Genomic DNA, 18,514 nt, shown 5'->3' on the forward strand with positions numbered 1-18,514 from the left:
AAAATATGCAGGGCTATGGGGAAAGAGTAGGGGAGTGGGACTAATTGGATAGCTCTTTCAAAGAGCTGGCACAGGCTCGATGGGCCCAATGGCCTTCTCTGCTAAATCATTCCGAATCTATAATTCAAGTCTCATCCCAGGACTTGAACACATAATTTAGGCTGACATTTTGGTGCGGTACTGAGGGAGTGCTACATTCTCAGAGGTGTCTTTTAGAAGAGATGTTACAGTAAGGCCCTATCTGTCTGTAAAGTATACAATGACACTATTTGAAGAAGGGCAGTGGAGTGACGTGGTGCCCTGGCAACATTTAACCTCAACCAAAACATCAACAACAAATGAACTTGCATTTACATAGTGCCTTTAACATAGTAAAATGTCCCAAGGTGCTTCACAGGAGCATTATCAGACAATATTTGATACCGAGCCACATAAGGAGATATTAGGACAGGTGACCAAAAGCATGGTCAAAGAGTTAGATTTTAAAGGGCGTCTTAAAGGAGGGAAGAGAGGTGGAGATATTTAGGGAGAGAATTCCAGTGCTTGGGGCCTAGACAGCTGAATGAAGGGCCGCCAATGGTGGGGTGAAGGAAATGAACAAGAGGCCAGAATTGGAGGAACGCAGAGTTCTTGGAGGGTTGTAGGGCTGGAGGAGGTTACATAGATAAGGAGGGGCGAGGCCATGGAGTGATTTAAACACGAGAATGAGAAAGCCACAAACTGATTAACTGATGATTTATCTCAATTGCTATTTATAGGACCTTGCTATGCGCAAATTGGCTGCTGCGTTTGCCTACATAACAACAGTGATTGCACTTCAAAAGTACTTTATTAGCTGTGAAATTATTCTATATGTCTTGTTGCCGCCCAACTCCTTGCTCTCTTAAAGTTCCCTGTTTTAATCTCTTGCCTCCTGCTTCTGCCATTCTCACATCACGGAAACTGTCATAGGAACACAGAAACAGGAGTAGGCCATTCAGCCCCTCGAGCTTGTTCTGCCAGTCAGTGAGATCATGGCTGATCTGTATCCTTACTCCATCCACCTGCCTTGGCTCCATATCCATTAATACCCTTGCTTAGCAAAAATCTATTGATCACAGATTTAAAATAATTAATTGAGTTCGCATCTCCAGCTGTGACCATCAAGTTAATCTCAAACTCAGCCTCCTTACATGGTTCCAGAATGCCCTTTTCCTGCAGTATTTGGAAGCTTTATAACCAATATCAGTGAATTTATATGTGGTTTGAGAACAACATTTAAAGGGAATTAAAAAACATTTGAAAAGGAAGAATATAAAAGAAAGGATACATACGAACATACAAAAAATGACAGATCGGAAGAGAGTTCCACACTTCTACCACCCTTTGAAGAAGTGTTTCCTAACTTCTCTCCTGAAAGGCCTGGCTCTCCTTGTCCTAGACTCCCCAACCAGTGGAAAAAGTTTCTCTCTATCTACCTTATCAATTCCTTTCAAAATCCTAAAACCCTCAATCAAATCACCCCTTAACCTTTTATATTCCAGGGAATATAAGCCTAGTTTATGTAACCACTCCTCATTATCTAACCCTTGGAGGCCTGGCCAAAGACAAACATGCCATCCTCTGTGATTGTGATCATGGTGCGTTATCCCTCCTTATCCTCTTAGAACACTCTGCAATGTTTGCTATGCTAAGGATGGAAAAAGTCAGCTGCCTGTATCCTGTCCTGCACCACCTCCCTCCCGCCTATCATTGCCCTTCTCATTGACCTATACTGGCTCCTTCTCCTTCAGCATATTAAAGTTAAAATCCTTGCTGCTTTCTTACCATGCCCTTCCACTTCTCCATTTCTCACCTTTAAAAACCTTCTTGAAACTTACCTTTTCAATGGAGCTGATTATTCCAAGCTGTAGTGAGCTTGAACAAAATGTTGTTTTACATACCATGATGTATGTTTTATGCTATTGTGTAGAAAGGTTCCTTTGTGAAAAGAATGAAGGGATGCCTGGAGCTCTGCCTCATGTCATCTTTTCTGCATGGATCGGCATGTACACAGGAATTTCTGGTTTGCATGGTTTTGAAGAATGTTTATGTAATAATTGTGGACTGCTAGAAATGTTTTGTATATTGTGTACCCTGGACACACAGTCATATTTTGCAATTTTTGACCATTTTCCACAGAGGGGACTTGGAAAAGGGTTACATTTAAATGTTGGGTTGGTATTGACACACTGAAATGCAACGTGGTTAAAATGCTAATGAGTTAGGCATTGAAGTGGTTTCCTCATAGATTTAAGAACAACTGATTATTAGCAATAACATATATACTAGTCCATTTAGAGAGATAGATATTTTTAAAAATTAATTCTCTGGATATGGGTGTCACCACAAAGCCAGCATTTAATGCCCATCCCTAGTTGCCTTTTGAGAGATATGTACACATATAATATATCATGTAATAGTAATTAAACAAATCGCTCTTCCTTGCAATAGAAAATAATTAATTTACAACTTCCACACTAAGTTTAAATTTTATTTTTTATCTGTAGTTCTTTTTATCTTCTTATCAACTGTGGAACTAGCTGGCGAGCTAATACTCTAGAAGTTTCAGTTAGATTCTCTATGAAGATTACAGACAGGCTCTTGAAAACCCTGTAGACATAATTATTTAAAGATAACAATCTTGCAAATTCTTTGGAAACAGTAACTGGAGCCAAGCAGAATATAAAAACTGTCTTACTTTAATGCCTTGGAATTGGGTGTAAAGGGCACAATTTCCAAATTTGTGGATGACACAAAACTTGGAAGTGCAGCGAACAGTGAGGAGGATAGTGATAGACTTGAAGAGGATATAGGCAGGCAGGTGAAATTTAACGCAGAAAAATGCGAAATGATGCATTGCGGTAGGAAGAACGAGGAGAGGCAATGTAAACTAGAGTGTACAATTCTAAAAGGGCTACAGGATCAGAGGGATCTGAGGGTATATGTGCACAAATCGTTGAAGGTGGCAGGGCAGATTGAGAAAGCGGTTTAAAAAAGCATATGGGATCCTGGGCTTTAAAAATAAAGGCATAAGAGTACAAAAGCAAGGAAGTCATGATGAACCTTTATAAAACACTGGTTCGGCCACAACTGGAGTATTGTGTCCAGTTCTGGGCACCGCATTTTAGGAAAGATGTGAAGGCTTTAGAGAGGGTGCAGAAAAGATTTACTACAATGATTCCAGGAATGAAGGATTTTAGTTACGTGAATAGACTGGAGAAGCTGGGGTTGTTCTCCTTAGAGCAGAGAAGGTTGAGAGGAGATTTAGTAGAGGTATTCAAAATGACGAAGGGTCTAGATAGAGAGAAACTGTTCCCATTGGCGGAAGGGTCAAGAACCAGTGGATGTAGATTTAAGGTGATTGGCAAAAGAACCAAAGGTGAAATGAGGAAAAACTTTTTTATGCAGTCAGTGGTTAGGATCTGGAATGCACTGCCTGAGGGGGTGGTGGAGGAAGCTTCAATCGTGGCTTTCAAAAGGGAACTGGATAAGTACTTGAAAGGAAAACATTTGCAGGGCTGTGGGATAGGGCGGGGTGAGTAGGACTAGCTGGATTGCTCTTCCATAGAGCCAGCATGGACTCGATGGGCCGAATGGCATCTTTCTGTGCTGTAACCTTTCTATGAAATTCAAAATGCACATATTTGAACAAATCAAATAACATGTTTTCATTTGAATTGAATGACGTGGCTCCTCCCTGAAGCAAGCTGCAAAGGGGCAACTGACTATTCATCACATGTACTAAGTTACACTAGAACATTATTTCTGTGAATGAAGCTTTAACTCCTCATCAGTGAGGTGACCGAGTGTAATGTATGCAAGTTTGCTGATGATACAAAGCTAGATGGGAAAGTAAGCTGTGGGGAGGACACGAAGAAGCTGCAAAGGGATATAGAGAGGTTAAATGAGTGGGATAAAATCATAGAATGGTTACAGCACAGAAGGAGGCCATTTGGCCCATTGAGCCTGTGCCAGCTGTTTGTAAGAGCAATCCACTTCGACCCATTTCCCTGTTCTTTCCCCATAGCCCTGCAAATTTCTTTTCCTTCACATATTTATCCAATTCCTTTTTGAAAGCCATGATTGAATCTGCATCCACCAGCCTTCCCAGCAATACATTCCAGATCATAACTACTCGCTGCGTAAAAAAGTTTTTTCTCACGTCGCTTTTGCGACCCTTCTTCCAATGGGAACGGTTTCTCCTTATGTACTTTATCTAAACTAGTCATGATTTTGAACACCTCTATCAAATCTCCTCTCAACTTTCTCTGCTCCAAGGAGAAAAACCCCAGCTTCTCCCGTCTACCCATGTAACTGTAGTCTCTCATCCCTGGAACCATTCTAGTAAATGTTTTCTGCACCCTCTCTAAGGCCTTCACATCCTTCCTGAAGTGCAGTGGCCAGATCTGAATACAATACTCCAGGTGTGGCCAAATCAGTGTTTTATAAAGGTTCAACATAACTTCCTTGATTTTGTTCTCTATGCCTCTATTTATCGAGCCCATGATCCCGCATGCTTTTTTAACCGCTTTCTCAACCTGTCCTGCCACCTTCATAGAATTGTGCACATATATCCCCAGGCCTCTCTGTTCCTGGACCCCCTTTAGAATTGTACCATTTAGTTTATATTGCCTCCCCTCGTTTTTCCTGCCAAAATGTATCACTTCGCACTTCTCTGCATTAAATTTCATCTGCCATGTGTCTGCCCATTCCACCAGCCTGTCCATGTCCTCCTCACTGTTTACTACACTCCCAAGTTTTGTGTCATAAGCAAATTTTGAAAATGCGCCCTGTACACCCAAGTCCAAGTCATTAATATATTTTTTTTTTAAATCAAAGTCTTAGTACCGACCCCTGGGGAACATCACTATACCTTCCTCCAGTCCAAAAAACAACCGTTCACCAATACTCTCTGTTTTCTGTTCATTTAGCCAATTTCATATCCATGCTGCCACTGCCCCTTTTATTCCATGTGCTTCAGTTTTGCTGACAAGCCTATTATGTGGCACTTTATCAAAAGCCTCATAAGAAATAGGAGCAGGAGCAGACCATACGGCCCCTCGAACCTGCTCCACCATTCAATAAGATCATGGCTGATCTTCGACCTCAATTCCATTTTCCCACCCGATTCCCATATCCCTTGATTCCCCTAGGGTCCAAAAGTCTATCTATCTCAGCCTTGAATATACTCAACGACTCAGCATCCACAGTTCTCTGGGATAGAGAATTCCAAAGATTCACAACCCTCTGAGTGAAGAAATTCCTCCTCATCTCAGTCCTAAATGGCCGACCCCTTATCCTGTCACAATGCCCCCTAATTCTAGACTCTCCAGCCAGGAGAAACAACCTCTCAGCATGTACCCTGTCAAGCCCCTTCAGAACCTTGCATGTTTCAATGATACCACCTCTCATTCTTCTAAACTCCAGAGAGTATAGGCGCATTCTATGCAATCTCTCCTCATAGGACAACTCTCATATCCCAGGAATCAGTCTAGTGAACCGCCTCCAAGTCAAGTATATCCTTCCTTGGATAAGGAGACCAAATTTGTGCACAGTACTCCAGGTGTGGTCTCACCAAAGCCCTATAAAATTGTAGTAAGACTTCCTTACTCTTGTACTCCAACCCCCTTGCAATAAAGGCCAAAATGCCATTCACCTTCGTAATTGCTTGCTTTACCTGCATGCTAACTCTTTGTGTTTGTTGTACAAGAACACCCAAATCTCTCTGAACACCAACATTTAATGGTTTCTCACTGTTTAAAAAATATTCTGTTTTTATATCCTTCCTAGCAAAGTGAATAAGCTCACATTTCCCCACATTATACTCCATCTGTCACCTTGCCCACTCACTTAATCTGTCTATATCCCTTAGCAAACTCTGTGTCCTCCTCACAGCTTACTTTCCCATCTAGCTCTGTATCATCAGCAAACTTGGATACACTACACTCGGTCCCTTCATCTAAGTCATTAATATAGATTGTAAATAGCTGAGGCCCAAGCACCGATCCTTGCAGCACCCCACGAGTTACAGCCTGCCAATCTAAAAATGACCCATTTATCCCTACTCTCTGTTTTCTGTCTATTAACCAATCTTCTATCCATGCTAATATATTACTCCCAATCCCATGAACCCTTATCTTGCGTAACAACCTTTTATGTGGCACTTTATCAAATGCCTTTTGAAAATCCAAATATACTACATCCACTGGTTTCCCTTTATCTACCCTGCTAGTTACGTCCTCAGAAAACTCTAATAGAATTGTCAAACACGATTTCCCTTTCATAAAACCATGTTGACTCTGCCTAATCATATTATGATTTTCTAAGTGCCCCGTTACCACTTCCTTAATAATGGATTCCAGGATTTTCCCGACGACTGCTGTGTTGTTCCCTGTTTTGTCTCTCCCTCCTTTCTTGAATCGCGGGGTTACATTTGCTACCTTCCAATCCGCTGGGACTGCTCTGGATTCTAGGGAATTTTGGAAGATCACAACCAATGCATCCACTATCTCTGCAGCCACCTTTTTAGAACCCTAAGATGTAAGCTATCAGGTTTAAGGGATCTATTGGCTTTTGGACCCAATAGTTTCTCCAGTACTTTTTCTGTACTGACATTAATTACTTTAAGTTCCTTACTCTCATTATAGCCTCGGTTCCCCACTGTTTCTGGAATGTTTTTTTGTGTCGTCTACAGTGAAGACAGATTAAAAAAAAATATTTGTTTAACGTCCCTGCCATTTCCTTATTCCCCATTATAATTTCTCCTGTCTGAGCCTCTCAGGGAGCAACGTTTACTTTTGTTACTGTTGACCGGAAGTCACCGGTTACGATTATTGGCTTAGTACACAGAGAAGTGTCAATTCTCTCTTAATTCTCAATTTGCTTTATTAACGTTATTAGATCATGTACATACAGCTTATACGTCTGGTTAGATATAGGCATGCAGTTTACAGCAGGTTATACAGTTTTATACTCAAACTAGGATTTAAACGCACACCCACTAGGTTTCTCTGACGAACGCTCCGAGTGGTCACAGAATTGAAAGGATATTATATTACCCGGAAAGGAGAGCTGACGCTGGCCAGGCGTTCGTTCTCTCTCTCTTGACGTCGTCTCTACGTCCCTGACGTAGTCTCGATGTCCCTGACGTAGGGTCCCTACTTCCGCGATGGTTAGTCTTCGCACACAAACTGACACCAAACCTTCAATTCTTCAGTTTTAACTTCAAACCTGTCTTTTCGAATGATGCTGTCTTCTCCGGTTGGCTTAAAGTTCCTCGAGTGGTCGGTGTCATCCCCTGATTGGCTCTGTTCCAAGGGGTTAGGTAGCATCACCTCAGAGTTCTTTTGTCCCTTAGAAGCAGAACTAATTTAAACCTTTTCCGGCCAGCTCAGACCAGTGACTGAACTCCAGGTCACTTCAGTTCAAAAGTCAGTCTCTTTGTTAGCAATTCGAATTAAACTCAGTAGTTTTCTGCAGCCCCTGGCCAACTTTACTCTCTTCCTTTTTACATAATGTAGAAGCTCTTACAATTCGTTTTTGTATTTCTTGCTAGTTTACTTACATATTTTATTACATACAGTTTTGGTCTCCATACTTAAGAAAAGACATACTTGCTCTCGAGGCAGTACAAAGAAGGTTCACTCGGTTAATCCCGGGGATGAGGGGGCGGACATATGAGGAGAGGTTGAGTAGATTGGGACTCTACTCATTGGAGTTCAGAAGAATGAGAGGCGATCTTATTGAAACATATAAGATTGTGAAGGGTCTTGATCGGGTGGATGCAGTAAGGATGTTCCCAAAGATGGGTGAAACTAGAACTAGGGGGCATAATCTTAGAATAAGGGGCTGCTCTTTCAAAACTGAGATGAGGAGAAACTTCTTCACTCAGAGGGTGGTAGGTCTGTGGAATTTGCTGCCCCAGGAAGCTGTGGAAGCTACATCATTAGATAAATTTAAAACAGAAATAGACAGTTTCCTAGAAGTAAAGGGAATTAGGGGTTATGGGGAGCGGGCAGGAAATTGGACATGAAGCTGAGTTCGGATCGGTCAATGCCCTGTGGGTGGCGGAGAGGGCCCAGGGGCTATGTGGCCGGGTCCTGCTCCGACTTCTTGTGTTCTTTAGATTTGTGGTTGGGATCAGATCAGCCATGATCTTATTGAATGGCGGAGCAGGCTCGAGGGGCCGATTGGCCTACTCCTGCTCCAATTTCTTATGTTCTTATGTTCTTATTTTCTCCCTTTTTATCAATTTTTTGGTCATCCTTTGCTCGTGTCTAAAACACTCGCAATCCTCAGGCTTACTACTCTTCTTGGCAACTTTATAGGCCTTTTCTTTTAATCTAATACTATCCTTAACTTCTTTAGTTAGCCAAGGATGAATTACTTTTCCTGTGGAGTTTTCATTTCTCAATGGAATGTGTATTCATTGCGAATATTGATATATTTCTTTAAATGTTTGACATTGCTTATCTACCATCATACCCTTTAATCTAATTTCCCAATCTACCTTTGCCAGCTGCCCCTCATACCTATGTAATTGGCTTTATTTAAGTTTAAGACTCTAGTTTCTGAGTTAAGTACATCACTCTCAAACTCAATGTGAAATTCATAGAATCATAGAAGTTACAACATGGAAACAGGCCCTTCGGCCCAACATGTCCATGTCGCCCAGTTTATACCACTAAGCTAGTCCCAATTGCCTGCACTTGGCCCATATCCCTCTATGCCCATCTTACCCATGTAACTGTCCAAATGCTTTTTAAAAGACAAAATTGTACCCGCCTCTACTACTGCCTCTGGCAGCTCGTTCCAGACACTCACCACCCTTTGAGTGAAAAAATTGCCCCTCTGGACCCTTTTGTATCTCTCCCCTCTCACCTTAAATCTATGCCCCCTCGTTATAGACTCCCCTACCTTTGGGAAAAGATTTTGACTATCGACCTTATCTATGCCCCTCATTATTTTATAGACTTCTATAAGATCACCCCTTAACCTCCTACTCTCCAGGGAAAAAAGTCCCAGTCTGTCTAACCTCTCCTTATAAGTCAAACCATCAAGTCCCGGTAGCATCCTAGTAAATCTTTGCTGCACTCTTTCTAGTTTAATAATATCCTTTCTATAATAGGGTGACCAGAACTGTACACAGTATTCCAAGTGTGGCCTCACCAATGCCCTGTACAACTTCAACAAGACATCCCAACTCCTGCATTCAATGTTCTGACCAATGAAACCAAGCATGCCGAATGCCTTCTTCACCACCCTATCCACCTGTGACTCCACTTTCAAGGAGCTATGAACCTGTACTCCTAGATCTCTTTGTTCTATAACTCTCCCCAACGCCCTACCATTAACGGAGTAGGTCCTGGCCCGATTCGATCTACCAAAATGCATCACCTCACATTTATCTAAATTAAACTCCATCTGCCATTCATCGGCCCACTGGCCCAATTTATCAAGATCCCGTTGCAATCCTAGATAACCTTCTTCACTGTCCACAATGCCACCAATCTTGGTGTCATCTGCAAACTTACTAACCATGCCTCCTAAATTCTCATCCAAATCATTAATATAAATAACAAATAACAGCGGACCCAGCACCGATCCCTGAGGCACACCGCTGGACACAGGCATCCAGTTTGAAAAACAACCCTCTACAACCACCCTCTGTCTTCTGTCGTCAAGCCAATTTTGTATCCAATTGGCTACCTCACCTTGGATCCCATGAGATTTAACCTTATGTAACAACCTACCATGCGGTACCTTGTCAAAGGCTTTGCTGAAGTCCATGTAGACCACGTCTACTGCACAGCCCTCATCTATCTTCTTGGTTACCCCTTCAAAAAACTCAATCAAATTCGTGAGACATGATTTTCCTCTCACAAAACCATGCTGACTGTTCCTAATCAGTCCCTGCCTCTCCAAATGCCTGTAGATCCTGTCCCTCAGAATACCCTCTAACAACTTACCCACTACAGATGTCAGGCTCACCGGTCTGTAGTTCCCAGGCTTTTCCCTGCCGCCCTTCTTAAACAAAGGCACAACATTTGCTACCCTCCAATCTTCAGGCACCTCACCTGTAGCGGTGGATGATTCAAATATCTCTGCTCGGGGACCCGCAATTTCCTCCCTAACCTCCCATAATGTCCTGGGATACATTTCATCAGGTCCCGGTGATTTATCTATCTTGATGCGCATTAAGACTTCCAGCACCTCCCTCTCTGTAATATTTACACTCCTCAAGACATCACTATTTATTTCCCCAAGTTCATATTATGATCAATCTTCCTCAGAGGATCTTTTACTGTTAGATTACTAATTAACCCTGTCTCATTACACAGTACAAGTTCTAAAATAGCCTGTTCCCTGGTTGGTTCTATGACGTATTGTTCTAGGAAACGGTCTCGAATGCATTCCATGAACTCATCCTCCAGACTACCTTTGCCAATTTGATTTGTCCAGTCTATATGAAGATTAAAGACCCCCACGATTATTGCATTACCTTTGTTTACAAGCTCCTATTATTTCTTGATTAATACTCTGTTCAACAGTATAGCTACTATTTGGTGGCCTTTAAACTACTCCTACCAGTGTTTTCTGCCCCTTGTTATTTCTTATCTGCACCCATACTGATTCTGCTTCCTGATCTTCTGAGCCAAGATCCTTTCTCACCACTGTCCTTATGTCATCCTTTATTATCAGGGCTACACCCCCTCCTTTTCCACTCTGCCTGTCTTTTCGGAACGTCAAACACCCTGGAATATTTAGTTCCTAATCTTGGTCACCTTGCAACCACGTCTCATGGCCATTAGGTCAAACCCATTCACCTCTATTTGTGCATCTAATTCATCTATCTTATTACGAATGCTCCATGCATTCAGGTAAAGAGCCTTTAATTTTAACTTTTTTGTCTTTTTCCCTGCTTTGACCTTATTTGCTGATGCACTATTACTGTTAAACTCGCTGTCCCTGTCTGTTGCCTTGACTTTTCTCATTAGATTTCTAAATTTCTCCTATTTCTCACCTGACCTCCCCGCTGAGGGGTAGCATACAGACGAGAAATAGAAGGGGGCCAAGGATAGATCCTTGGGGGACTCCAGAGGTAATGGTGCGAGGGTGGGAAAAGAAGCCCTTGGTGGAGGTGCTTTGGCTACGATTGGATAAGTAAGAGTGGAACCAAGCTAGGGTAGTCCCAATCAACTGGACAATGGAGGAGAGGCCTTGGAGGAGGATGGAATGATCGACTCTGTCAATGGTTGCAGAGAGGTCGAGTGGGACGAGGAGAGATGGTGCACTACAATCGCAGAGCATATCATTTGTGCCTTTGATTAGTGTCTTTCCAGTGCTGTGGCGGGGCGGAAACTTGATTGGCGAGGTTCAGACATGAAGTTGAGGAAAAGATGGACACAGAGTTGGAGATGACAACACATTCAAGGACTTTGGACAGGAATAGGAGGTTGAAGATTTGGTGGTAGTTTGCAAGGGTAGAGGGGTCAAGGATGGGTTTTTTGAAGAGGGGTTATGATGACAGATTTGAACGGGAGGAGGACAGTACCTGAGGAGAGGGAACAGTTTACAATATCAGCTACCATGGGGGCCAGGACGGGAAGTTGGCTGGTCACCAGTTTAGTGGGAATAGGGTCAAGAGAGCAGGCGGTGGATCTCATGGACAAGTGGAGCTCGGAGAGGGCATTGGTAACAGCCATTTTGTTCTGTTCATTGCAAGCAAGTCGTCTTCGCTGATTGTCAGAGCCATGCATGAAATGCGTTTGGGCAGTCTCAACCCAGTCCTTCGTAGACATTGGCACAAATTACAAAAATAGCACTAAATTGTCAATCCCACTGAGAGAAGACAGGATAGCTGGTGTGAGAAATGAAAGAATATTACTCTGGTTCAAAAGGGATGCTTTCCCGAGGTCGGGGCTGGAGACGCATTGTTACGGCAGAGTATAGGCAAATTTACTCTATTATGCAGTGTTATAGTTAAGAACATAAGAAATAGGAGCAGGAGTAGGCCATCCAGCCCCTCGAGCCTGCTCCGCCATTCAGTGGCTGATCTTCTACCTCAACGCCATTTTCCCTCACTATCCCCATATCCCTTGATGCCTTTAATATCTAGAAATCTATCAGTCTCTGTTTTGAATGTACTCAATGATTGAGCCTCCACTGCCCTCTGGGGTAGAAAATTCCAAAGATTCACCACCCTCTAAATGAAGAAATTTCTCCTCATCTCAGTCCTAAATGGCCTACCCCTTATTCTGAGACTGTGACCCCTGGTTCTGGACTCCCCAACCAGGGGAAATATCCTCCCTGCATCTACCCTGTCGCGCCCTGTAAGAATTTTGTATGTTTCAATGAGATCATCTCTCATTCCTCTAAACTCTAGAGAATACAGGCCTAGTCTACTCAATCTCTCCTCATACGACAATCCCGCCATTCCAGGAATCACTTTTAATCTTCTTGCATTTCCTCTATGGCAAGTATATCCTTTCTTAGGTAAGGACTCCAAAATTGTACACAATACTCCAGGTGCAGTCTCACCAAGGCCCTATATAATTGCAGTAAGACATCTTTACTCCTGTACTCAAAATCTCTTGTAATAAAGACCAACACACCAAATGCCTTCCTAATTGCTTGCTGCACCTGCATGTTAACTTTCAGTGACTCATGTACAAGGACACCTAGGTCCCTTTGAACATCAACATTTCCCAATCTCTCTCCATTTAAAAAATATTCTGCATTTCTGTTTTTCCTACCAAAGTGGATAACTTCACATTTTTCCACATTATATTCCCTCTGCCATGTCCTTGCCCACTCACTTAGCCTGTCTGTAATCCCCTTGAAGTCTCTTTGCATCCTCCTCACAACTCACATTCTCACCTAGTTTTGTGTCATCAACAAACTTGGAAGTATTACATTTGGTCCCCTCATCCAAATCATTGATATGGATTATGAATGGCTGGAGCCCAAGCACCGATCCCTGCGGTACCCCACTAGTCAAAGTCTGCCAACCTGAAAAAGACCCGTTTATTCCTACTCTCTGTTTTCTGTCTGTTAACCAATTCTCAATCTTAATTCCATGTGCTCTAACTTTGTTCACCAACCTCCTGTGTGGGACCTTATCGAAAACCTTCTGAATCCAAATACACCACATCCACTGATTCCCCCTTATCTATTCTACTCGTTACATCCTCAAAGAACTCCAATAGGTTTGTCAAACATGATTTCCCTTTCATAGATCCATGTTGACTCTGCCAAATTCTATTATTATTTTCTAAGTGTCCTGTTATCACATCTTTTAAGATAGATTCTAGTATTTTCCCAACTACTGCTGTCAGGTCTGTAGTTCCCTGTTTTCTCTCTCCCTCCTTTCTTAAGTAGTGGGGTTACATTTGCCATCCTCCAATCTGCAGGAACTATTCCAGAATCTATAGAATTTTGGAAGATGACAACCAATGCATTCACCATCTCTATAGCCATCTCTTTCAAAACCCTGGGATGTAGATCATCAGGTCCTTGGGATTTATTGACTTTTAGACCCATTAATTTCTCTAGTATTTTTTACGGATACTAATTTCTTTCAGTTCCTCATTCTCGCCAGACCCTTGGTTCTCTAGTATTTCTGGGAGTTTTTTTGTGTCTTCTTCCGTGAAGTCAGACACAAAGTATTTGTTTAATTTCTCTGCCACTTCCTTATTCCCCATTATAAATTCTCCCGCCTCTGTCTGTGGGGGATCCACATTTGCCTTCGCCAGTCTTTTCCTTTTTACATACCTATTGAAGCTTTTACAGTTCGTTTTTATGTTTCTCGCTAGTTTACTCTCATATTCTATTTTCCCTTTCTTTATCAATTTCTTGGTCCTCCTTTGCTAAATTCTAAAATGCTCCCAATCCTCAGGCTTACTGCCTTTTCTGGCATCTTTATATGCCTCTTCCTTTGATTTAATGCTATCTTTAATTTCTTTTGTTAGCCACGGTTGGACCACTTTTCCTGTTGGGGTTTTGGGCCTGAAAGGAATATATATTTGTTGCAAATATAGTTGACCAGGAGCAGCAGATATAGTTGACTAGGAGTGTTTGAGGCCAACACTGGGGTGGCTGAGATGACAAAGTGTTCTATTTCCCAAGATTCCTCACCTCAATGAACAAAAAGATCAAAGGACAAAAAGCAGCTTTTACAGGCTTAGGAGCATTAACTGTAATATAAAAAACATGATTACAATACATATTGAAATGGCCTTTACTTGAAATAGCTTTTTTATAGGATAGAATTTTATGTGATCTGTGGAACACAGAATGGAATGTTGGGAAACTACTGACAGGGTATCAATGCTGGCAGGTTGATGAGGTGAAGTTAGCCAGAATTTAAGTGGGAATTGATGTTTATACATGTCGAACTCCAGTTAGCACCTCAACTCCAGGTCTAACTGAAAAAGCAAAAAGAATAATAGGGAAAAGACAATGACACATAAATGGTTCAACATTTCATAAAATCTGTTGCATGTAGTTGCTGTCGAGGATCTCACCCGAAGAAGGCTATTTACTGAACAGCTGTAGGATTGATGATGCTTTTTCGGCCCAGTTGAAATGCAATCAGCTTTTTTCATTGCTTTTTCTTAAATTTGATAAGCAATACAACTTTGATCACACTAATCAAATGATACCTAATACATGTCTTTATTGAGCCATTCTTCCTTGTAGTGTCCAATGTAGAAATAGATAAATGCACCTTGTAAAGCTTCTGTAGAAATGTGTCTTTGTATGACATTTGGTTAATGATCTGTATAATACCCAGCTGCACTGTGGAAATTACTATTTCTACCATAAAGTTGCAAATAAGATTCAGATTTTGTATGCATAAATAGTAAATCTAGTAGGATAGCATGCATAGTTGTTTTGACAATTTTAATTTGACACATGCTGTATTATGATGAGGCTGCCATACTTGCTGAAAGCTGTTAAGTTTTCACTGTATCTGAGGGCTTGCCAGTTATATATTTACGTGTAGTGGTATTTTTATAATGAGGTGTGGTTATATAAGCGCCGGAATCAACAACAGCACATGTATAACAACAATTTGCATTTATATAGTGGCTTTAATGTAGTAAAACCTCTCAAGATGCTTCACAGGAGCGTAATCAGACAAAAATTGACACAGCAAAAGAATGAGACATTTGGACAGGTGACCTAAAGTTTGGGCAAAGGTAGGTTTTAAGGACCGTCTTAAAGGAGGAAAGGGAGGAGGAGAGATTTAGGCAGAGAATTCCAGAGCTTAGGGCCTAAAAGGCTGAAGGCTGCCATTGCCGGGGTGAAGGAAGTAGGGACGTACAAAAGGCCAGAGTTGAAGGAACACCGAGTTCTTGGAGGGTTGTAGGACTGGAGGAGGTTACAAAGAGGAGCAAGGTTACAAAGAGGAGCAAGGCCATGGAGGGATTTGAACATGAGGATGAGAATTTAAAAATCGAGGTGTTGCGGGAGCTAACGTTGTTCAGCGAGTACAGGAGTGATAGCTGAATGGGACTTGATGCAAGTTAGGATATAGATAGCAGAGATTTGGAAGCCCTTACATTTATTGATGGTGGAGGATGCCAGGAGTGCATTGGAATAGTCGAGTCTGGATGTAACAAAAGCACGGATGAGGGTGTCAGCAGCAGATGGGCTGAGGTAGGGGCGGAGTCGGGCGATAATTACAGAGGTGGAAGTCGGCTGTCTTTGTGATATGGGGTCGGAAGCTCAGATCAAGGTCAAATAGATGCCGAGGTTGTGAACAGTCTGATTCAGCCTGAGACAGTGGCCAGAGAAGGGGTTGGAATCAGTGGCTAGGGAACGGAGGTTGCCGAAGACAATGGCTTCAGTTTTCCCAAAGAGAAAATTTTGACTCAACCAGGGTTGGATGCTGGACAAGCAGTCCGACAACACAGAGGCAGTGGAGGGGTCGAGAGAGATAATGGTTAGGTAGAGCTTCCCCATCTCCCCACCGCCCCCCCCCCCCACGCCCCAACTCTCTCTCTAACCTTCACTCCCCCTTCACCCTCCTCGCTCTTCCCCCTCCACCCTCCTCGCTCTTCCCCCTCCACCCTCCTCGCTCTTCCCCCTCCACCCTCCTCGCTCTTCCCCCTCCACCCTCCTCGCTCTTCCCCCTCCACCCTCCTCGCTCTTCCCCCTCCACCCTCCTCGCTCTTCCCCCTCCACCCTCCTCGCTCTTCCCCCTCCACCCTCCTCGCTCTTCCCCCTCCACCCTCCTCGCTCTTCCCCCTCCACCCTCCTCGCTCTTCCCCCTCCACCCTCCTCGCTCTTCCCCCTCCACCCTCCTCGCTCTTCCCCCTCCACCCTCCTCGCTCTTCCCCCTCCACCCTCCTCGCTCTTCCCCCTCCACCCTCCTCGCTCTTCCCCCTCCACCCTCCTCGCTCTTCCCCCTCCACCCTCCTCGCTCTTCCCCCTCCACCCTCCTCGCTCTTCCCCCTCCACCCTCCTCGCTCTTCCCCCTCCACCCTCCTCGCTCTTCCCCCTCCACCCTCCTCGCTCTTCCCCCTCCACCCTCCTCGCTCTTCCCCCTCCACCCTCCTCGCTCTTCCCCCTCCACCCTCCTCGCTCTTCCCCCTCCACCCTCCTCGCTCTTCCCCCTCCACCCTCCTCGCTCTTCCCCCTCCACCCTCCTCGCTCTTCCCCCTCCACCCTCCTCGCTCTTCCCCCTCCACCCTCCTCGCTCTTCCCCCTCCACCCTCCTCGCTCTTCCCCCTCCACCCTCCTCGCTCTTCCCCCTCCACCCTCCTCGCTCTTCCCCCTCCACCCTCCTCGCTCTTCCCCCTCCACCCTCCTCGCTCTTCCCCCTCCACCCTCCTCGCTCTTCCCCCTCCACCCTCCTCGCTCTTCCCCCTCCACCCTCCTCGCTCTTCCCCCTCCACCCTCCTCGCTCTTCCCCCTCCACCCTCCTCGCTCTTCCCCCTCCACCCTCCTCGCTCTTCCCCCTCCACCCTCCTCGCTCTTCCCCCTCCACCCTCCTCGCTCTTCCCCCTCCACCCTCCTCGCTCTTCCCCCTCCACCCTCCTCGCTCTTCCCCCTCCACCCTCCTCGCTCTTCCCCCTCCACCCTCCTCGCTCTTCCCCCTCCACCCTCCTCGCTCTTCCCCCTCCACCCTCCTCGCTCTTCCCCCTCCACCCTCCTCGCTCTGGACAGCAATGAGATTATACTACAGACCTTTATGAAGGGATGTGATAAATTCCTGAAGGAGAATAATGTTATGGTTTATTGGGAAGTGTGAGTTCGATAAGTCTGTCTAGTGATGCTCCATGGGCAACCATGTCTCCTGGCGTTTGCTTGGTTGCTTTATGGAGTTGTGGAGGAATTTTACCTCAATTTTATTTTGTGTTCCGAAGGAGTTTGTGTTACTGGAGGTTGGGAGGGAAGTGCACAAAGTTGTATGATGTAATGGATGGGGTGGGCATTTATGGGTCCAATGGTATTTCCCTCCTCATGTTTATATGTGCATATGAAAGTTACATTGTTGGGAGGCACCTGCATTTTTACTGTTCCCTCAGCTTTCTAGGATTTATCAGTCAGCATTTGTAAAGATGGGTTGTAATTAAAAAAAAAAGTATTGGCTATTCATTGTTCAGCTCTATTCAAGTTATACAGAGAAATCAGACCTGGATTGAATTGTTAATTTGCACCAACTAATATGAATGCATTCCATCGTTCTAGAAACAGGTCTTGAAAGGTACTGTAACAGTAACTAATTGAATCTGGCAGGTTTTTTTGGTATTTGTTACTCATGTATTGTTCATTAAAGCTAATTTTGTTAACATGTTTTGTTACAACACTTTTTTAATAAGTTACTAACTTAATCATTTTTTTTTGATATACAGATACAAAATTATTGCATGTAATCAGCTGTATTTTTTTTTGATTATACAGATACAAGCTTATTCGGCGGAGGGTGATTTGGTTGATTGGTCAATGGATCTCTGTAAAATTTAAATCCGAATTAAGACCAATGTTATATGAGGCTATCCTTAATCTCATGCAGGACCAAGACCTTGTGGTATGTTTTCAAATACACTTTATATTTTTAGAAGTACTGAATTTCTTTACTGGCTATTAACATAAGTTCATAATATATTTTACTTTTTAACATACTGGTATGTATTTTTGGTGGTCACTAAGTTGAAGGACGTTATGATCTGTCAGCGGTTTGTTCAAGCTGGAGTGATGCTCGGGCAGAGGTTTCCAACCTTTTTTTTTGCTGAGCTCCCCTTTGAAGATGCATGCTTACCTCTTTTTATGGAACAGTGGGGGTGAAATTAGTCTTCACTAGTACCACAAAATATCGATAAGCTGGTTTACACCATGTGCAATTTTGTTTTCCATAGAAGTCAACGATCGACCGCAGCGTAAAACGAGCTGACAATTCAATGAGTCTGTTTCGCACTACTGGCGAAAGCCAATTTCATCCTCTGTATTTTTGCTTAGAACAAGAGGATTTTATTTTCTCGGC

At 43.5% G+C, this 18,514-nt stretch overlaps 1 protein-coding gene across 1 annotated transcript in view; it reads left to right on the forward strand.

Moving 5' to 3' along the window:
- Positions 1-18,514, forward strand: part of ipo11 (importin 11) — a 711,960-nt gene that overhangs the window by 263,094 nt on the left and 430,352 nt on the right. Inside the window, exon 16 of the mRNA XM_067986592.1 lies at positions 17,935-18,061. Coding sequence (XP_067842693.1) covers positions 17,935-18,061 — 127 coding nt within the window. The remainder of the gene's footprint in view (positions 1-17,934; positions 18,062-18,514) is intronic.

Source organism: Heptranchias perlo, chromosome 1 (genome assembly GCF_035084215.1).
Source record: "Heptranchias perlo isolate sHepPer1 chromosome 1, sHepPer1.hap1, whole genome shotgun sequence".
NCBI lineage: Eukaryota > Metazoa > Chordata > Chondrichthyes > Hexanchiformes > Hexanchidae > Heptranchias > Heptranchias perlo.